The following is a 22,880-nucleotide window of genomic DNA, read 5'->3' on the forward strand; positions in this document are numbered from 1 at the left end:
TACTGAATCTAGCAACAAACAACGTAGTGACACAGTAGGTAAAAGAACCAACGAGATACAGAGAAGACCAACTCGCAAAACTAGACATGATTTTAATAAAGGAACCAGAAGTGATAGAATCATTGCCAATGCCTACTAGGCAAGAGTGATCATGTGGTTCTGGAATTTGTGCTGAAAGCGGGAAAGTCAAATTCAAAAAAGGAAACGTACAGATAAGGAAGATAAAAAAAATAAATCAAATGTAAATATAATATACTAACAAAGTACATGGAAGATGCAGTCTGGAAGCAGTTCTATGAAACCAAGGATATAAAGAAAAAATGGACAGAAATAGAAAAATACGTACCAAGATAAAAACGACACCAAAAATTTATAATAGAAAATGTATAGTGGCAAAACCAAACGAGAAAAAAAAATGGGAAAGGTAGATAAACAAACAGAAAAGCCAGAAATTATATACTAAAGAATAAAACTATAAACAGTTTTTTATCCTTTAGCGTTGATTCTCGCCATCGAAAGAGGCAAGGTATACTGGGGACATTTTGTCAATGGAGCGGTAGAGTTCTGTAGATCCGGAGGAATCCTGTAGATCCGGAGGAGTCCAGCAGATCCGGTGAATTCATGTAGATCTGGTGGTATTCCGTAGATCCGGTGAATTCCTGTAGTTCTGGGGGTGTCCTGTAGATCCGGTGGAGTCCTGTAGCTCCGGTGGAGTCCTGTAGATCCGGTGGAGTCCTGTAGATCCAGTGGAGTACTGTAAATCCAGAGGAGTCCTGTAGACCCCGTGGAGTCCTGTAGATCCAATGGAGCCCTGTAGCTCCGGTAGAGTCCTGTAGATCCGGTGGAGTCCTGTAGATCCAGTGGAGTCCTGTAGATCCAGTGGAGTCCTGTTGAGTCGTTTAGATCCAGTGGAGTCCTGTTGAGTCGTTTAGATCCAGTGGAGTCCTGTTGAGTCGTTTAGATCCAGTGGAGTCCTGTTGAGTCGTTTAGATCCAGTGGAGTCCTGTATATCTGTTGAGTTGTTTAGATCCAGTGGAGTCCTGTAGATCTGTTGAGTCGTTTATATCCAGTGGAGTCCTGTAGATCTGTTGAGTCGTTTATATCCAGTGGAGTCCTGTAGATCTGTTGAGTCGTTTAGATCCAGTGGAGTCTGATTGTGAGACAACTGGTCCCCGGTCAACTGGTCCCCAAAACTGCTCCCCTAGGACAACTGGTCCCCGGATGACAAGCTGGGTGGTCAACTCGTCCTCAAAATAAATGTTCTAAAAACTGTCCAACTATGTTCTCTATTGTTCGTATTTATGTTTTATAATGTTTTGGTAGTTTTTAACTTTACTTTTTTTATGTTACTAAGCATAAGATGAACTCCATTTAAACACATTTGTGTTTCACCAGTAATGTGTTCTATGTTTGCTCAAAAAGTGCTAATCACAACTCTTTCACACCCCATATATGCTCTATGTTTGCTCAAAAAGTGCTAATCACACTTCTTTCACACCCCACTGCTTGGGCCACACCTCAGATGTGGTCTATGTTTGCTTAAAAAGTGCTTATCGTACCTCTTTCACACCCCCACTGCTTGGGTCACATCTCTTTCACACCACAGAATCTGCTCAACACCTAGGCAAGGTCACATGTCATATCAGGACAAGTCATGTCAGTTTTACTGAGCTACTCAACCATGTCAGACGAGCTAGGGGTCATTACTTCACAGAGGGGTGGACAGAAGATCCTCCACAATGGCTTCATGTACACAAAGAAGAACATTTCCAAGACGACCGGTAAAGGCATCTGGCGGTGTGTCCGGCGTGATCTCAAGTGCCCTACTCGCATGTGGACCACTGACGGCCTGAGTGAACACAGGCTGGATGGTGAGCATGTCCACCTTTCAGACAATGTGGCATGCGAGGTGGAGGCTGCTCGCCAGTCTATGAAAAGGAAGGCTACCGTCACCAACGACCGCCCAAACCAGATCCTCAGCCTCACCATCGCCGACCTGGACGACGAGGTCAAGGCAAGGATTCCTAGACCTGACGTCAGCAAGCGTGTTCTTCGACGAGTCCGGTCTGCTCACCGATCTCGGGATCCACAGTCTCTGCAGGAGTTGGATAGCTCAGGTTCATGGGCCTCCAACCTCTTCTTTGACAACGGTCCTGACGCTGGCGAGCGTGTCATCATCTTCGCCTCCACTGCTCATCTGGAGAAGCTTGTTGCCTCTGATGAATGGTGCATGGATAGCACCTTCTCCGTCGCTCCTAGGCTGTTCACCCAGCTCTATGTCATCCAGGGTCGCGTAGGTGAAGGCTACCTTCCTCTGGCCTTTGCCTTGCTCCAGCGCAAGACACAGACCAGCTACGAGCAGGTCTTCCGTGTCCTGGAGGAGTACAGCTGTGACCCCGCCAGTGTCGTCGTGGACTTCGAGAGGCCTGTAGAGCTGGCCCTTCTTGTGGTGTTCGGCGAGCAGATCCAGGTCCGGTTCTGCTTTTATCACCTAATTCAGTCCATCTGGAGGCAGATCCAGGGCATGGGTCTCAAGAACCTGTATGAAGGGGATGCCGAGTTTCATCTCTCCTGTTGCCTGTTGGATGCCCTGGCGTTCCTACCCCCTGAGGAGGTCAAGGCAGGCATGGCTCATCTCCAGTCCACCATGCCCAAAGAAGCTGAGCCTAGTCGAGTACTTCAACTCAACTTACGTCTCTGGGCCGCTCCGTCACCAGCGCCGAGTCACCACCACCCCTCGAGTCATCAAGCCTCTTCGACTTCGCCGCAGTCCACCAATGTTCGCTCCTGACCGGTGGAAGCAGCACCACGCCACGTTAGCCAACGAGCCACGCACCAACAACATCTGCAAGGGCTGGAACAATAAATTATTCATATATAATACCTGTGTATTATCTAATAAAGTGTTGTACCTAATATATTATGGAATTTTGATTCTTGCTAAATATCTCAAAACTATTGTTTAAATAAAAAAAAATAAAAAAAATGGGGACGAGATTTCCTATTTTTTGGGGACCAGTTGACCGGGGACCAGTTGACCGTTCACGGTGGAGTCTTGCCAAAGGTTCTTGCGACCAGAGGACGCTAAAGGCCAAAGGACGAGCTCACTGCGAAGCAGGGAGCGGCGCAGCCGGTGGCTTGTGAATATACAAAAATATGAAGAAAAAAATGAGAAGGATATACTCGATAAATGCAAAGACCAACCAGCTCTATTTGATAGAGTTGTAAATGGCAAGCTGAACTAAAAAGTAGGATTATCTGAATTACAAGTTGAAAGAAAAAATATGTGAGGACTCGAGAAAATATACAGAAATATTTATAGTAGCTTTCAGTTAGTACTAGTCAAAGCTGAAAAAGTTAGAGGAAAAAAAAGAAAAATTCCAATTGACATACCAGTGAGAATAGAAGAGGTGCTTAAATTAAAAAGAAAATGGAAATGCCTCAGGACATGACGATGTATCAGACTGGATACTGAAAGAATGCAGAAAACAACTTGTGATCAAAGTACACCATTTGATAAATATTTCACTAAACTAAAGTACAGTACCATTGGACTGGAAATCAGCAAACGTGATACCAATTTACAAAGGAGCTAACACTTTAGTGTAGACCAGTGTCCTTAACTAGTAGGCCAATGCCGAAAATGATATGCGATAGATGGATAAAACACCTTGAACAGGAGGGAATATTAACAATCAATTTGGATTCAAAGAAGGAAAGTCGTGTATCACATTTTATTTTTTACTGGAGAGTGACTGATGTGTTGCTGAAGAGAGAGGAAAGGGTGGACTGTGTATATTTGGACTTTGAAAAAAGACTGGAAAAGTGCTTCACCAGAGACTGAAATGGGAATTAGAAAATATAGGAGACATCAGTGGAACCTTACTACAATGGATAGAAAATATCTTAAAGGACAGACGTATGAGAACAGTGGTAAGAGACGAAAAGTCAGAATGGAGAAAAGTAACCAGCGGTAGCCTATACCAAAGGATTCAATTTTGGCTCCTGGAATGTTCTTTCCGTACAAGGACGTGATGAACAAAATAAATAGCTATGCAAACCTATTAGCAGACGATGCAAATATCATGGAGAGGGTGAAAACAAGAGAAAAATATTATAATGTTGCAGAGTATATGAATGGAGACAAGAGTAGAAAATTAAATTTACCACAAAAATTGCAAAATATTAGAAATGGACCAACGTAAGAAAAGGCCGACGATGGGTAAAATGGGAAATGAAATGATAGCAAAAGTAAAGGAATAAAAGGATCTGGGTATTAAAATCAAAGACGCAGGAGAGACATACAATCTGTTAAAAAATGTGACATTTCAATATATGGATGAAGACACGATGAAAAATCATAGAAATGCTGATAAAGCCCAGATATGCGCAGCGGTGATATGGTCACCATTTCTAAAGAAAGATATAAAAAAGATAGAGAGAATACATATGGCAGCAATCAAATTGATCGTTGGTCAAAACATATATGTTATATGAGAAAAGACTGAAGAAGCTGGGACTTCCACGGAGACGGATTTGTAAAAAATGGACAGTAAAGAATTACTGGTACGAGAGGAAAGATTGATGAGAGGTCATAGTAAAAAAAGAATAATAATAATATATAATGATGAAATAAAATACATCTGTTTGAAATATGTCAAGAAGAACTTTCCACCCAGAAATATTTGTGGAATAAGTTAGATGAAAATGTAACCCATGCCAACACTAAAATATTTCAAGACAAAGTTTGACAACTGGACAGAGAGAAAAAAGTACCTCATGACATTGCTCCAATCCCGTATACTGCAACTAGGTAAATGCAGGATGTCACTCTGTGAAAACAGGATGTACTCTGTGAAAACATCCGAGTACTGTATTTTTAGGACACCCTGTATGATTTAAATCTTGGGAAAGTGTTTCCTCTTAGCTGAATAAAAATTTCAGATGTCAGCTAGAATAGAAATAAAACCCGAGGCACGAATAGGTTTAATTTAAGGTTAATTATATTCTAAATTCCTTATGCTCTATCTAAACTTTGGAGACTAAATGGACCGCCAAATGACGTTTACCACACCGAAGACAGTTGCCTTGTGGGTAATGAAAGCAACAACAAACGTAGTGTGCTGGCACTGTATTTACAGATATTTGCTGTAGGAGTGTGAAAAAATAAAAAAACACAAAGATGGGACGACGAAGTATTAATACCACTAAAAGTGGGAAATATATGAATCCCACTGATCAAGCGAGTAAGTGAAATTATTATTATATTAAATGAGATGATCTGTTACTGTCAACTAATTCTGGTTATCTTGATTTTTAGTCTAGTTTGGAGGGCTTTCCTATAGATTTTAAAACATTTAACAGTAGAAAATTAAGGGAAATTCAGCATTAGATTAGTTTATTGTTAGTAACCGTTGGAATAACTGATATTAAGATAGACTTATCATTTATGCTTTGATATTTCTTTTAATTATAATAGTTTACATTTTTTCATACATGTATAATTTTTAGTTCTTTTCCAGTATCATGCAAACACATTCTTTTTTGCTTATGAAAGATCTATTTTTTATGGAATGGTCACTTGATGGCTTAGGTTACATTAGGTTAGGAGCTATTGGAGATTATAAGTTTCACATTAAATATGATATTTAATGTGAAACTTATGATCTCCAATAGCTCCTAACCTAAGCCATCAAGTGACCATAACACACAAGGCAAAGGATGTATTAATTTTTTTACTTGGAAAATCAAATAATGCTATTATTCTTACTGTTAACATTACGAAAACTGGTCAAATTAAAGAATCATCATCATACGAACACAGATATTTAATATCTGTGTTCGTATGATGATGATTCTTTAATTTGACCAGTTTTCGTAATGTTAACAGTAAGAATAATAGCATTATTTGATTTTCCAAGTAAAAAAATTAATACATCCTTTGCCTTGTGTGTTGTTTATATATAACAACGTATAACATTATAGCATAGGACATACATAGGTTTGGCCAAGGATCATTAATGAGCTTTTCCTCACAATACTCTTCCTTGTGAAGGATGAAAATTGGGTCAGTGATATCTCAATTCTATTATTGTGGAGGCCACAGGTCCTCTGTATGAGAGACCAGGCCCATTGGATTGATTGTGAGAACAACCGCTTCATAAAACCTCTTTGCTTTCATCCTCAGATGACTATTTCTCGTAACTTTTTACATTCCTCTGTGGCATTTACATGATTCTTTTTCTTAATACTTCATTTCCTCTTCATACATCCAACATACAAAATTTCTTTTACATCTCATCAATTTACTTTTGGCCAGTTACTCTCAATTTTCTTCTCTCGAAAAACTTCAAATTCAGTCACCACCTGCTTCAGTTTGTCCTCAATCAGTCACAAGTGCAATGTCATCTGGAAACAACAGTTGGTACACCTCCCACCTTCCTCAGCCTTCACCAACTCCAAGCCTTTGCCCAATACTTTCACACTAACTTCCTTATTTCACCATCCATATATTCATTGAGCAACCATAGTGACATCACACAACCTGATGCGGCTCCACTGATCTTTCTATCAGCTTGGACATGGTGGATAATGTTTGAGATAATACATGGATCATTTCTAATTACTTTTACTCCTTCAATACAGGGAAAGAAGCTCGTAAGAGGGAGTTGAAGAAAAATAAGAAGCAACGACAGATGGTAAGAGCAGCTGTACTAAAAGGCAAAGATCCTTCACAAATTATCCTAGAAATGGAGAAAATTGATAGCATGGGTAAGTATGGTAAATGCCTCTGTTGACAAAAGAAAATACTTTTGGTATGACTTTATGTAGGAGAATCTTATAAATAAATAGAAATGTTCTTCAAAACATTATGCATGATGTTTATGTAGGAGCTGTTCCATATATTTGCCATTACTAAAGTGCAAACCTCTTGATTGCAGAATACAATGTAGAAGTTCCTCCAGCTCTCAGTGAGAAAGTACTAAAAGATAAAAGAAAGAAATTGAGAGAAACTTTAGACAGAGTGTTAAAGTTGTATGAGAAAGAAAATCCAGAATATTGGGTTGAAATCCGAAGAATGGAGGGAGATTACGAGAAGAAACGCCAAGCTCTTATAGAATACTATGAGTCAGTCAGACATGCACAAGCTGTCACAGTAGAAGAAATCCCATTGCCTAATTTGGACATGCCAGCCTTACCAGATCCCTCCTCTGTAAACATACCACCCCCACCAGATATTATACCACCTCCACCACCAAATAGTCACATGCCACCACCGTCTGGCATCCTTAAAAAACCTTCATCTTTTACTATTCATCATCCGTCAGAGCCGAAGAGAGCTCCTGGTTGTCCTCCTACCATGCCCCCAGATCTCAGTGATGATGAAGATGATAGCGATACTGTCATGAAGATGGAATTACTTAATGCAGCTAAAGATGATGAAGGAGTTGATGCACCAAGGAGTAAAACCATTCGTTTTGAAGATAGTGATGAGGATGATGATGAGAAAGATACAAGACTTACTGTGTCAAAGTCAAAGGGGCTGACATCGCTTCAGACCAAATTGTTGCAGATGTCTGGGCAAGACATTGATGACTTTATGCGAGAAACAGAAGTTTTGTTTAGGGAAAAGGAAGCTGAGCGGAAGGCAGACCTAAGAATGCGTTTGGAAAAACTTAAAGATGATGATGATCCACGGCCAAATCTCTTACAGCCTCCACCATCTGTTCCACCACCACAAACCAGAGTTGTACCCCCACCAGGAATGCCTCCAGTAGCTGCTGCCACTGTTGCTGCTGTAGCTGCTGCTGTTGCTTCAGTGCCACCAGTCAATATTGCAAATACACAGGTTCTTGGTCAGGCAGCAGTTGTTCCACCTGTGCAGTTGCCTGTTGGAGTAACAGCACCTGGGGTACCAAGTGTACCACCTCCTGGAACACCTGCAGCTGGTCCCCCAGGTCCTCCCCAACCAGCAGTTCCAGGCGTGGTTAATGCAGGAACTGTTCCACAGCATCAAACTGTAAATGTAGCACAGCAAGGAGCCACTGCACCACTTTTGTTTCGACCTCCCCCACTTCGGCCTGGAATGCCACCACCACCCCCAGTCATGCGGCTACCTTCAGGTCCTCCCCCTGCCATGCCACCACGTCTCCCCAATGTGCGGTTACCTCCACCTGGTGGCTTACCTCCTCGATTACCAGGACATCCCCCAGGTGGACCCATGGCTATTCCTCCTCCTGGTCTTCCCCCACGAGGACCACCACCACTGCACCACAATCCCAATGTGCTTTCAGCAGGACCTCAACTTATTGCAAGACCAAAAGATGATGATAAAAAGAATTCTGCAACCATCGAAGCTAAACCACAAATCAGGTATACCCATATTGGTGAATGAATTTTTGTATGACTGTATATGATATTTAAGGATTGTACTGTGTGAAACCTTTGATTAATTGTTGTCTCAAGTTTCACTAAGTTGAGAAACCACTCCCACAGTGGTTGGCAGTGGCCCTTGTGCCCTCGCATAGATCAGTCTAGTAAGAAACTTTGGGCAGTTATCTGCGTCGCACAAGTGTATTTACCTAATTATGCAGGAAGGGAGGAATGCTTGTGGGGTTTTGTCTTCTACTCTCCAGTTTATTATACCTAGCCTCAAATTCATGTATGAGTCCAATTTGGACTATATCCTTAATTTCCAATTATCATATTTAGATTTGAATTAATGTTTTATTTGGGCTTGAGCTATATTAATAGCTATCCCAAATATTTATGTATCCATATGGAAAATTCTTCATATCTTTTAGACATGTAGTCATTAATTTGTTCTCATGACTTCTTAAAGTTCTAGCTATCCCCAGTGAAGAGATCTCCTCTGTCATTGTAGTATCCCATTTAGTGGCCTCAACACTAATCTTATCACTTCTTTTTCTTTGTTGTTTCTAAATTGGCAGATCCAGTGCTTTCAGTTTCTTCTCATATGGTTTATTTATCAGGCTGGGAACCAGTTTAATTACTTCCCTTTGTCTCTGTCACTGGCTTGTAGTAGGAATAGAGGGAGGAGAAGGATGTTACTACTGTTGTCAGCTGTCTTGTGTGAAAATGGGGAGAAAATACAAAGTTGGCAGATGGAGATATCTTGGGCCCAGTGTGGAGACTGAGTGTCAACCTCTCAGAACTGCTCCTCAAGATAGAAATGAGGGTTTTGAAGATGGGTGCCTGGGAGAAGATTCTCCCCAGTGCCCATCTTGTAAGAAATCAGAAATTGATTCATGATGTGTCCAGATGGTCTGTGCTGAGGGCATGCCCAAGTGGGCTCATCTCCACCACTTCACAGGTTCATCATTCAAAGTACCAGTATGTTTATTCATAAATTCATTCAGGCCATCATATTTGGTTTATTCCCCTGTACATGTGCATGTATTAATTATCTATTGTATTTTCAGAAATCTCAGTGCAGAGGTAACACGATTTATGCCAACAGCCTTACGTGTCAAGAGAGAAGACCGCAAAAAATTAGGCAAGGCTCATACAGGTATGAAAACATCTCTTTGGCACATTATGATAATTTTGAGGACTCTAGTGCACAGGGGAATGCATAACTTAAGTGTAGTCAGTACTTTAGGGACACTCCTATGGCTGGATCAGAGGAGGACCTGAGGCAATTAGTGAGTTTGGGAAGGTATGTGATAAGAGGTAGTTGAAAATGAATGTGATGAGATGTACAAGTGGAGAGGGTGGCAGTAAGTTAGAAGTAAGCCATAGAGGAGAGAAGCTAGAAGAAATATAGTTTTAAGTATTTAGGGTCACATGTAGCAAGAAATAAGAGGAGTTGGTGTGAAGGTAAACTATAGAGTGAAGGAAGCAAGTAAATGTCTTGGGAGATTGAAAAGTGTCACAAGAAATAGGTATTTAGGAAATGATACAAAGAGAAAATTATATGAAGGGGCAGAGGCTTAGAATTTAAGAGAGGCAGAATGGAGGTGGAGGTAAATTGTAGATTGAGAGAAGCAAGTAAATACCTTGGGGGACTGAAAAGTGTTATGAGAAATAGGCATATGGGAAGGGATGCAAAGAGGAGATTGTATGAAGGCATGATTGTGCCAACAGCTTTGTATGGGGTGGAGACTTGGAATTTAAGACAGGAAAAGTTTAAATGTGTTTGAGAGGAAATGTCTGAGAAGTGTGGTAGAGGTTGCTGGGTTGGATGGAATTAGAAAAAAGGAGGTGAGAAGGGGACAGGAGTGGAAGAGATGACAGATGGGGCTGATGAAGGATTATTGGGATGGTTTTGACACATGGAAAGAATGAGTGATGAAAGATTGGGAGGGAGGTGTGGGGGGGCAGAGGTGGAGGGAGTGAACTTGAGGGGGGTGAATGATGATGGGATGGATGGATGGGGTGAAGGGGTGTGTTGATCAGGAGGGGAATGTCTGTTGAGGAGGGAAGGGAGGTGGTGGGAGATGAGGATGAATGGAGAATGGCTGTGTATGGATGATACTGTTATGGAAGGAGGGGAGGGGCAGGAGATGGGGATGAGTGGAGAGTGGCTGCACATGGATGATACTGTTATGCAAGGAGGGGAGAGGCAGGGAATGGGGGTAGGAGGTGCTTACATATGAATGATATTTTGATCCAGCCTGAAGAGATTTCTCTCCGTCCTGTCTTTTTCTGCAAGAGGGAATGGAGAGGTGGGGTCACTGATTAAGTGAAGCAGCCTTGGTGTGGATGTGTTGTGTCATGCTGCATTGCTTCTGGCAGTGGGTGGGATACAGGGATGACCTGTCATCCATGAGGAGCTGGGGTGAGAGTGGAGAAAGAATGGTGGATGGAAGTGGAATGGGTAGGAGTAGGTGCCTTTGACTTGACTACCTCCCTTATAAAAGGGGAAAAAGTTCTTTGTATATAGAAAGGAGACATGTAAATGTATTTGAGATGAAGTGCCTAAGAAGTATGGTTGGTGTTATGGGGATGAATCTATATATATACTGATGGCTTTTCTCCCTTACAAAGGAGGTAGCCAAGTCAAGAGGCACATACCTATTCTCACCCATTTCACTCCCTTCCACCACTGTCTCCACCCCTCCCATCTCAACTCCTCATGGATGACAGGTCATCCCTGCATCTGCCAGCTGCAGGATGCAGGGATGAATAGAATGAGAAAAGAGGACATGAGGAGAGTTAGGGTGGAAAAGGAGATGGCAGATATGATAGATGAAAGAATACTGGGATGGTTTAGGCACATTGAAAGAAGGAATAAGGAAAGATTAGCAAAAAGAGTGTGGAAGGCAGAGGTGGATGGAGTGAACATAGGGAAAGACCAAGAATAAGATAGGTAGATGGAATGAGAGGGGTTTTGGATAAAAGGGGAATGTCTGTTGAGCAAGGAAGGGAGAAGCAAGAGACAGATGTGAGTTGAGAATGGTTGTGAATGGAATAATTGACACAGCCTGAAGGGATTTCTCCTCTTCTCTATTTTCACACAAGGGGACAACGGGATAGGGTCATGCAAATGAAGTAGCTGGCCCTGCTGTGGATGTCCAGATTCAGATGAATAAAAGAATAGTTGAGGCCTTATAACAGTTTCCTTAGCATATTTGTATTGTTTTACTGGGTAATTTATAAAGAAATTTACCACATGCTTAAATATTTCAGATCTCAAAGAAACTGGAGGAGGGAAGGGTGATGAAGCAGATCGCAGCAAACCAACAAAAGACGATGCTTATTCTCAATTTATGCGAGAAATGGAAGGCTTACTTTGAAGCAGAAAATTTTATTACTTTAGAATTGTATAATATCCTTCATATTCATAAAGCTCACTTGTCTGCTTTTTAAAGCTGGTCGTTGTACATTACTCTTCAGAAATTTTCAACTGGAACAGTTTATTGTTGGTTAAGTGCAGATTTTGTTAATGATGGAGACTAAAGGTATTGTTGAAGTGTTTGGCAGTACTTTAGAAACTAGTTCTTTTGTACAGTTTATCAATAGTGCATAGAGCAATTCCATGCAATGTACAGGAAATTGAAAAAAATGGACAAAGAATGTTAGTGTGTACAGAAGTAAGAATATTTTCACTTTATGTTTATGTAAGCTGATATAGAATTCATGTACAACACTTTGTGATTGATTTTCAAACTATAATATGCAACATCCTTTTCAATTTTGTGAATAAATGGATTTGCATTATTTTTATTTATTTATTGTAATTTTTTTATTATTATTATTATTTTTTTCCAAGCTGTGTACTTCCTAGATGGTATCCCTTCAGTGGCAAAATAAAGTTATGATGGCCCTAATTTATATTATTTTTTATCACTGGAGTGGATCATTAAAAGGATTACAAAGCAAGAGTATGCTGACAGGAGACCTTTTGGTCCATAACTAGGTCGAATAAAAAAAAAAGATTATAATGATGATACATAAATAGATAAAAATTATGACATGGTTTAACATCACACACTCCCCCCCCCCCTCTATCGGGGAGGCTAGGACGGTGCCCCTCACAGAGGGTTGTTGTTGTTAATAAAAATTATAATAATAAAATAGAGATAAAGTTAGATAATAAACAGGAAATCAGCCATTGTTATTATACCAGCACGGTTCATTCTGAAACGTTTGATGAGTTCGTCGTCATTGTACTCGTTAAATATGTCCCGCCGCTGTCGATAAAGTCGCTGTCGTCTTTGTTGTTGTTGTTGTTGTCGTTCCCTAGACTGTCTGTCCGAGCAGTCCCGTCTCCCCAAGGAAGGCCACAGCCGAAACTGGGTTTTCCCACAAATCCTTTATAGAGTGTATGTTGTGTTGTTTGCGTGCATGATTGTGTATAATGCAGTCTTCCATGGAGATGGTTGTGGAGGAAGAGAAGAGAGTATCTGTGTGTAATAAAGGTCTATGGGTGTAGTTTTAATGTTTCTTGGTGTGTGCGGGTGTGATGTGTTTGTGGTGGCTGCAGCAAGTGTTTGTGTGCCTCTCATGTCGAGGTGGTCCTTGACTTTGAGGACTTTTGTTTCATGGTGTAAATGGTCTGTAGGTGATGTATTTGTGCAGCCTGTAATTGTTTTTAGGGCTTTGTTTTGTATGATTTGAAGGGTGTTGTGGTGTGTCTCACTGAGATTAGGAGCCCATGCAGGACTCGCATAATTCATCACTGAGCGTATGCATTGTTTGTATATTGTTATATTAGTTTCTTTGTTTTGTCCAAATGTTGTTCCAGTGATTGACTTAAGTGCGTTAAGTCTAGGTGTGCATTTGTTTTTTATGTTTGTGAGGTGTTGTTTGAAAGACATGGATGTATCGTATGTTACACCAAGAATTTTCGGTGTGTTTGTGTGTGGTATTAGAGTGTTGTTGATGTAGAGATGAGGTATGTATTTGTGTTCTTTGTGTTATTTGTCGTCTTTGTAGTTGTTGTTGCTCCGCCATCTTCTCTACTAACAGGAATTTGTTAAGAGCTTAATAGTCCTCCACAGCACTTTTACCTTAATAGTACTTTTAAGGCCCTAACAAGTTTTCTGTATCCACTGTTAGTGCTTAACAGCTAAATGTTAGCCTTAACAGGAATTTGTTACCCTTAACAGCTATTTGTTAGTGCTAGCAAGTTTTGTGTATACGGCCCCAGGTAAATAGTAAATAATAAATTGAGAGATAACAAATATTAAGCAAATAATAATTTAGGAGGTAGGCAAAGTCAAAGGCTTAAATCCACTCCCACCTATTTCATCCCCACATACTCCAATTCACCATCCCTCTTTCCCTCTTTTCTTGGCTCCTCCTGGATGACAGGTCATCCCTGCATCTCGCCCACTGTCACTAACTTCCTTAATCCCTCCTCTGATCCTGCTACAGGTGCAGTGTCATCAAACAACAACTGGCTTATATGCCATTTTCCCCATTTTCTTTAACCATCTCCAATCCCCAGCCCATTGCCCTTGCTTTCTGTGGTTGATAACCACAATAACTTGGTTTTATTTTTATGGAAATTAAAGCTGGTAAGAAACATGTGTTAGATTGTTGTCATGTGGAGTGTCTGACAAATGGAGATACTACTATACTTCCCACATTTACTGAATGCATAATGGTCAGAGAAGACAACAATCAGCACATAGGAAGACGCATGATGGTAATGGACAACAGTTACCCTTCCCCAAGAAAACCTGAAGAAACTTGTAAAAAAAAAAAAGAAGAAGAATAAAAATGCTAACAAACATAACAGCTACACAACTAGAATAGTCACAGTCCTAATACAAAGAAAGCAACCTGCAACATAACAAATAATTTACATATCACCCACCACAGCCCCTTGGAACTACATCCCTTAACTCCTATTTCTCGACCTACAAATTACATACTGGTAGGTGATTGAATGCATACCACACAGCTTGGCAAAACACACAACAGTAAACCACAGACAAAAAATACTAGAGCAACTCTCCAATATAAGCATATAAAAATCCAGCAACCATCTTGCCAATCAAGCTTTGCAATGTAATAAGCAAGGAACATCCTTTTACTTACCAATGTGCTCACCCTCCCTTCAAAATCATCATGGGAAATCATATATGACTTCCTTTCACACCATTTACCAATAAAGAACACTACAGAATGAGAAAAAAAAAACTATATAAAAGAGAACATTCATAAACTACAAAAAAAGCAAATTGACAAGAATACAGAAGAAATAACAAATAACTTGGAGGCCTTTGTCATAGATCAATTATGTAAAGGTAACGTTTTATAAGGCTAGCATGAAATAAGAGGCCACAGAAGAAGAAGTTACAACTAAACAGATATTACAAAACTAATATTCAAGAAGTAAGAAAATGGATAAAAATACAAATGTAATAGATAAGAAAACAACAAAAAATGTGGGGAATTATGAAAACAAAAGCTCAAAAATGAACCTATCTCAAGCTCACAAAGCATTTGAAGCAATCCAAGGGAAAATGCCTTTACCAAAGCAATCAATCTGGTCTCTTGCAAAAGACATGCAGCCTTCAGGTAACTAACAACAACTTCTAGGTAGGACCATAAATTAGGGAGGATATATTGTGTTGTTGTGTGGGGATAGTGTGGGACATTGTAGGATGAATTGTTCTGTGTCCTCTGTGGTTGTATCTGGGGTGGTTTGAAACTATGGTCAAGCCTATCCCGTGTTTGTACTGTTTTAATGCTGAATGGTGTCCAGATCTTAGGTGTGCCAGTAGTTCTTGTCAGGTTTGGGAGTTTTCTTTTTCTGTGGGGATTATGTCTGGACTTGGTGTTGGAGTATTGAGTTTGATGGTCTGTCTTGAAGGGCTTGTTCAGTAATTTAAGAATATGATTTTGTGTATATGTTTTCTGTGGTTTGGGTGATAGGTTGTTTGAGCAGGTGTAGTTCTTTGTTGTGTTTGTTGATGGTACTTCAGAAATGTTCCTTTCATTTTTGTGGTCTTTTTCATTTTGGTGTCTGTATACAGGTGTCCAATAGAGGTGGTTTGATGCATACAGTTATTAATCTCAGTGCTCCATTCTGTAAAGTTTGTAGATTGTTTTATGTTTGTCTTACCAATTGTTGGGAACCATGCTGTGGAGTAGTTGAGGTGATTCTTATGAATTACTTGTAGATTGTTGTTAGTTTCTTTCTGTTAACAAAAGGCAGTGCTTCAGATGGATTAAAGTAGGTTTGTTTTTGTGTTAATTTTTGGTATCAGATCTTTGATATATGGGCTGAAAATTATTTGTATAGCATATGTGAGGCCCAGATATTTTTTCCAGTGGAAGGATTTGTTTTTTGATTCATGGTTGTTTGGAGTGAGTAATGTTACTGTTGATTTCTTGAGTGAGGCTTCCATTCTGTTATTTTTGACCCATTGTTCCAATTTGTTCAAGTAGTTTTGAGTGTTCTTTTCTGCTATTTTGTATTTACTGCACTGGGTTATTATCAGGTCATCTGCATATAACAGTATATTGGTGTTTAGTTCTGGTTCTGGAGTTAGGAGGTCGTTCATGAAGAGATTAAACAGTAATGGTGAAAGTATTGCACCTTGAGGGACTCCATTGTATAGCCTTTTTGTATCTGATATTTGGGTGTTTTGGGATACTCTCTATTATCTTCCTGCATCTTCTGGAATCCCAAGCCCTCCATCAGCTCCTGTGACATCCAACCCCACACCAGCTCCTGTGACCCTCACCCCGCCCCCCCATTCAGTTGCTGCACCCTCTGTGAGCCCCCACCTCCTCCCCCAGGCACTGAAACTACTTGTTAAATCCAAGGTGCCGACTCACACCGGTTTCAACAATGCCTACGAGGTTGTCATAGACATCTAGCTGGACAACAGGAAGGCCAGATTTACCACCAGGCCCAACCTGCACAAAGAGCTAATGTTGACCCCCCTCAACCAGGAGACGTACAATTACCTGAAGGGTATTTGAATTCTCAGTGGATGAGACGTCTTCCTCATCAGGCTAAGCCCAGAGGAGCCGGTCAGGGCCAGGATGGTGGGCTATCCCGTAGGGTTCACACTGGCCAGGGTGGAGCAGCACCTTAGGGTCACCGCCGCCAGGAGGGGTTTTAGCCAGAAAAAGGAGCTCAACCACATCATTGTGGAGGTCCAGGGCACGCTTCCTGCAAAGTTAAACCTGGGGACCTAGGGCAATTTCAAACTAAACTCCCTCTCCTCGGAGCCGCTTCGCTGCTTCCAGAGCCAACAATTTGGGCACCAGTCGCGTTGTCGCCGCCAGGCCAAGTGTACCGTCTGGAGCAGTTCTCAGTTGTCGAAGGAATGCTTCCAGCTGCAAAAGGAGGGAGCAGAAATTACCCCAAGTGTCCCAACTGCCAGGACGAGTACAATCCCTGGAGCGGCAACTGCAGTGTGCAGAGGCAGAGCCTAGCGAAAGCCACTCCCACCCTCGACTCCAGCACAAACAGCGCCGAATGTTCCATGCCAACCCAGCTCCCCACCACCCCTGGTGACAGTGGAGGCATTCCCACCGTTGCCGTCCTCATCGCCAGTTACCACAGCGCCTCCGCAAGCACGGAAGCCAAGGGCTCCTAGTCCTAGTCCCTCCCGGGCCGTTCCGCCAGACCGGCGTTCCGGAATTGTCCCGGAACGCGGATGTTCGAGGATGTCGACGGACGGACTAGAAACTGTATGCATGCGTCTCCACGGTCACCAGTATACGAGCCTCTGCTTGAGGAGGTTGGACTTCTTGAAGCATATATAATTGTTGTTCATGTGAACTGCCTCACGGACGTAAGTCCACAGTGGTAACCCTCAAGGTCCTGGCAATAATTTTCCGTCGATGCTCGCCATTTGTGAAGACGGTGCATTTGATTCAGTGTTATCAGAGTCCCGTAGTTATAGAGGTCACCGGTCAAGACGAATGCGTTGCAGTTGGAAGTGCCTGTATCTACCTAATTGCAGTATACAGGAAAGGAACGACTCTCGTTGGGTCCGGTCTTCTACTCTCCAATTCATCATACCTAGCCTCAATTTCATGTACAGTTCCAACTACATCCTTGATTTCCAATTCTCGTATTTAGGTTTGAATTCATGTATTGCTCCAGCTTGGGCTATATTACCTTCTAAGCTATTCCAAGTATCTTCTTATTTATATGGAAAACTGTATTTCTTCACATCCTGTAGACATGTGGTCTTTCTTAATTTGCTCCCGTGACCTCTTAAAGCCCTCCAATCTTTAATCAGATCTCTTCTGTCAATGCAATCTATCCCCTTTAGTGACATGAATAATATAATATCACCTCTTTCTCTTCGATATTTCAAAGTTGGCAGACCCAGTGCTTTTAGTGTCCGTGTATGTGTGTGTGTGTGTGTGTGCGCGTGCTGTGCTTCGAAGACAGACAAGGCGTTCCTCCCCTCGCCCGAATGCTGCCCCCATCGCTCTTTTGACGTTCACTAGTCCTTCCGTTGATGGGCAGCACCGAACTGCTTTTACTATATGTTACAAATTCACAACTTGTCGGACGGCTCGCCTGAATAGACTCGATGAAAATGACACTACATACCGCTACGTTGCGCGAATGTCGTTGGGGGAATTGTTCAATTTAATAATGATCGTGAGTCAGTGGGTTATTGCCCTTGCTTTGTGATAATAAACAGAACAGCCAAGTGTTAGTGCCCCTGTGGCGAAGCTTCTAAATCCGTCATAAAGTCACAACTTGTCGGACGGCTTGCCTGAATAGATTCGATGAAATTGAGACTACAAACCGCTACGCTACCCGAATGTTGGGAACCGTTCAATTCCATATATATATATATTTATATATATATATATATATATATATATATATATATCTTTATATATATATATATATATATATATATGTGTGTGTGTGTGTGTGTGTGTGTGTGTGTGTGTGTGTGTGTGTGTGTGTGTGTATTATATATATATATATATATATATATATATATATACACATATAATATATATATATATACACATATAATATATATATATATATACACATATAATATATAGTAGCAGTAGTAAGGCATTATTTGTATACTATTATCATTACTATTATTATTAATATATTTTATTATTATTAAGTTTGTGAAGCATCTTCCAAATCAACTGGGAACACTTTAAAAAGATTAGGGCAGATTTATGACAATTAGCACAATTATCAATCTTATCACATTATCTTATCATTTTTACTGCACTGCTAGCTACACGTTTGGAAGAAAATGTTCAAGACTGTTCAAGTAACTTCAGTCTCTGAAATAATCAAGTTACCCAGCTCTTATTATCTAATGAAAGAGAAGATATATTGTATGAATTTTATATGTATGCCTATAGGTGATCCGTATCACTACTGGCGTTAATCACTAAAACATCTTTTTTTTTATGAATCTAACAGCTTTGTTTTGTTTGTAGTCTCCTTAGCATGGGTGAGGTCCGGAAGCACTGTATCTATATTATTCTGTAGCCTGCAGTGTAACAGTAGTCAATTTTTGATGTAGGATTTATAATCAACACTTGTTTTCACTTAGATATTTTCACATTAATGCAATGTTTTTCAGATAATTACTCAGTTTACTTGTAGGACCATTCGATATATATATATTTTTTTCATAGTTATTACCAATCAATGTACCTAAAACTGAAAATACGGTTCAGTGGAATTAATGTCATTGAGGTTAATGAAAGCTGGCACTATAAGCATCACAAAAGAAAGGGAGCAAAGATAGTGAGGCCAGTAACACACTGAAATAACACAAACGAATGCCAAATTCAAATATCAAAGCAAGCCTCACTCATGTTAAACAACCAGGAAGTTTTTGTCACGTAATTCTATTCACCTGACTGTGATATACCAGAATCAGCTAATCGTGGGGTACCGTCTCCAAAAATCCATTTATTATACTTTGCCATAAATTTGTTTATTTCTCAGTTATGATGACAGTGCACAGTTCGGGCGCAATATTGCCTTCTACCCGAAAACACTGGGATAGGTATTGGAAATTAACACAACGGCGTTAGCAGACGTACGATCATGGCTCGAAATCGTAGGGTCTTGCTCCTCCGTTCCGTACAATCTCAGTACCAAGTAACCTACAGCGTATAGTCACCCACCTTACCTGGTTACTCCCTTTTACCATTGTACCAGGACTTTTGACTAGTCAGATGCCGAGGTCCATTAGAAACTCTAAAGATGAAAAACTGCCAATGAAGTATATAAGAACGAGAGAGCCCCTGGTTTGAATTTTGCTGGACAACAAACAAGTGAGTGCAAATAGCATACTGTTGTTCTTTTCTCGATTTTGTGAATACGTATAACATATTGTATACATATTATTGCGTCTTTGTATATTCTACAATATGTCTTTGAGAGGGAACCGATAGGTGCACGCGTAGCCCGTTTCATGACACTATTTCTTGGCAACAACCATCTTACCCGAAAATATCATGAACCTATCTCAACAACAGTTGAGTCCATTCAGCTTCGTTGAGATCATGCTCGCCTCCGTCTGTTCCCTAGCCTTGTTTGTATGACTGGGAGTGGTGATCAGTTGGCAACAGGACCCTTTTGCTCCGCTTGCTTGAAAATGTATAGTGTGACACAGCGCTGCCCACCAAGGTCGCACGATGTGTCCGTATCCCTCATTTGTCTCTGCCTTCCGCCTCCCCTTTTTCATTGCTCTCTGCAGGGTTAACAGAAAACGCGATAGGTCTGATGGGACACTACGCTTAATTGGTAGGACGAAATCAACACATTACTGTAGACCTTTATATTGTACACAAAAAATTACATGTGTTAAGCATTACCGCGGGAAAATTGAATATCAGGAATAGCAAACAAGTAAAATAAGAATTCAGGAATACCCTATGAAAACTACAAGTGTATTCATTATATATATATATATATATATATATATATATATATATATATATATATATATATATATATATAACCTAATGAGCTCTGAGCTCACTGCCGTAGGGTGGTGTCTGGCTGTCTCGAAAGAGACTGCAGCAGATCCGAGGTGAATACACACACATACACACACATAAACATACGCATACACACACACACACATATATATATATGTATATATATATATATATATATTATATATATATATATATATATATATGTATATATATATTCAAGGTAACCTCTTTAGAAAATAAATAAACGGTGCAGAGCACTTTCGTATATTATATCCAGTGTAAATTACACTGGATGTAATATACGAAAGCGCTCTGCTCCGTTTGTTTATTTTCTTAAGTGGTGACCTTGCATTTTTAAAACACACGTTCCTAGTGTTTTTCTTGCGCGCGCGCACGCACACACACACACACACACACACACACACACACACACACACACACACACACACACACACACACATATATATATATATATATATATAATATATATATATATATATATATATGTATATATATATGTATATATATATATATAATATATATATATATATATCTATATATATATATATATATATGACACACAGGAAACCCACAGTCGGAGAAAATAAACTTCGTATAAAGAAGAATCCTATATTTCGGCTATCAACTGTAGTCCTCTTCAGGAACGTACTTTCCTGAAGAGGGCTACAGTTGATAGCCGAAATATAGGATTCTTCTTTATTCGAAGTTTATTTTCTCCGACTGTGGGTTTCCTGCGTGTCATTTACAAATGTGCTACTACATTTCTGTTTAGAATATATATATATATATATATATGCTAATGAGAACACGGGTACGTGTGTTTACTTATGTACTTTTTGCACTGCAGATGTAATATACGAAAACGCTCTGATTCGTTAGTTTCTTTTTCCAAGTGGCCTACTTTGCATGTATATATACAGTATATATATATATATATATATTATATAAATGTATTATATATATATATATATATACATACATGCATGCATGCATATACCAAAGGCTTTTTCCCCCTTACACGGGGGTAACCAAAAAGAAAATGGCATAAAAACCACTCCCACCCATTCCATTCCCTACATATTCCACTCCCCTCCACCCTCCTCCCTCCCTCTCATATCGGCACCTCCCAGACGACGGGTCATCCCTGCATCCTGTCCACTGCCCTGGGTCAGAAGCAGTGTCGCAAGACACAGCACATCCACAGCAAGGCCGCTTCATAAATTCGGCGACCTCCCCCTCTCCGTCCCCCCATGCAGAAAAGGAAAAGACGGGGAGAAATCCCTTCGGGCTGCGTCAATTTTTTTCTCATACATACTTCCGCATCCCCCCCCATCCCCCACCCACTCCCCCTCATGCATCACAGCATCATCCATACACAACCCTTCTCCACTCACCCCTATCTTCTGTCCTCTCCCGTCCTTCCTCAACAGACATTCCTCTCTTTTGTAATGCCCCTTTCACCTCATCCATCCTTCTCATTCCAGGGCAACCCCTCATATTCACTCCCACCTCCGCCTTCCACACCTCCCCTACCAATCCCTCTTCACTCAATCCCTCCATGTGTCCAAACCATCCCAATACTCTTTCATCAATCCTATCTCCCAACTCCCTTTCCACACCTGTTCTCCTCACCTCCTCATTTCTCACTCTATCTAGCACAGTTACCCCTATCATACTTCTCAGACATTTCATCTCAAACACATTCAAACTCCTTCTCTCTTCTTCTCTTATGTTCCATGTTTCTGCCCCGTACAGTGCTTTTGGCACAATCACTCCTTCATATAACCTCCTCTTAGCATCCATTCCCAGATGTCTATTTCTCATTGCACTTTTTAATCCCCCAAGGCATTTACTCGCTTCTCTCAATCTACATTCTACCTCCACCCCCACTCCTCCCTTTCCTGCCACATTCGCACCCAAGTATCAAACACTATTCACTTCTTCCAGTCTCTCACCCTCAATGCCCACCTCCAGCCCGCTGCCACTCTCTCCCCTTGTACATCTCATCACCCCACTCCCGTCCACATCCATCTTCAGCCTCTTTTTTTCACACACCCTCCCAAACTCCGTCACCAACCCCCTCAATCCCTCCTCTGATCCTGCCGCAATCGTGTGTGTGTGTGTGTGTGTGTGTGTGTGTGTGTGTGTGTGTGTGTATGTGTGTGTGTGTGTGTGTGTGTGTGTGTGTGTGTGTGTGTGTGTGTGTGTGTGTATGTGTTTATGCGTGTCTTTACCTAGTGTCTTACGGGAAGGGGAGCTATGCTCGTAGTATCCCGTCTTTGTATCTCGCAATGTCTAGTTTGCTCGTGTGTATATACCTACTAAGTATTTCAGCGGCTTTGACCCATCGTTTTTCGCTCATATTTCCGAAATAATCATTCACATCAGCATGGTATATTAGCACAGCCTAATTCACACCCTGCCCTAATTTTTGACGTTATAGTGCATTCACAAGTGTATTTAATTAC

General features: G+C 40.8%; 2 protein-coding genes across 2 annotated transcripts in view; both read left to right on the plus strand.

Moving 5' to 3' along the window:
* The first annotated feature begins 5,077 nt into the window (after positions 1-5,077).
* Positions 5,078-12,561, plus strand: LOC143022543 (uncharacterized). Its single transcript, XM_076180812.1, has 5 exons — positions 5,078-5,246; positions 6,646-6,771; positions 6,942-8,373; positions 9,444-9,532; positions 11,653-12,561. The coding sequence occupies exons 1-5, from the start codon at positions 5,183-5,185 to the stop codon at positions 11,757-11,759; spliced, it is 1,818 nt and encodes a 605-aa protein (XP_076036927.1). The 5' UTR covers positions 5,078-5,182; the 3' UTR covers positions 11,760-12,561.
* Positions 12,562-19,501: 6,940 nt separating this feature from the next.
* The window catches only part of LOC143022540 (acyl-coenzyme A thioesterase 1-like), a 15,231-nt gene continuing 11,852 nt past the window's right edge, over positions 19,502-22,880 (plus strand). Inside the window, exon 1 of the mRNA XM_076180804.1 lies at positions 19,502-19,722. The gene's annotated coding sequence lies outside the window, so the exon portion shown is untranslated. The remainder of the gene's footprint in view (positions 19,723-22,880) is intronic.

Source organism: Oratosquilla oratoria, unplaced genomic scaffold, assembly GCF_046742065.1.
Source record: "Oratosquilla oratoria isolate Oo_2021 unplaced genomic scaffold, ASM4674206v1 SCAFFOLD115, whole genome shotgun sequence".
NCBI classification, from domain to species: Eukaryota; Metazoa; Arthropoda; class Malacostraca; order Stomatopoda; family Squillidae; genus Oratosquilla; species Oratosquilla oratoria.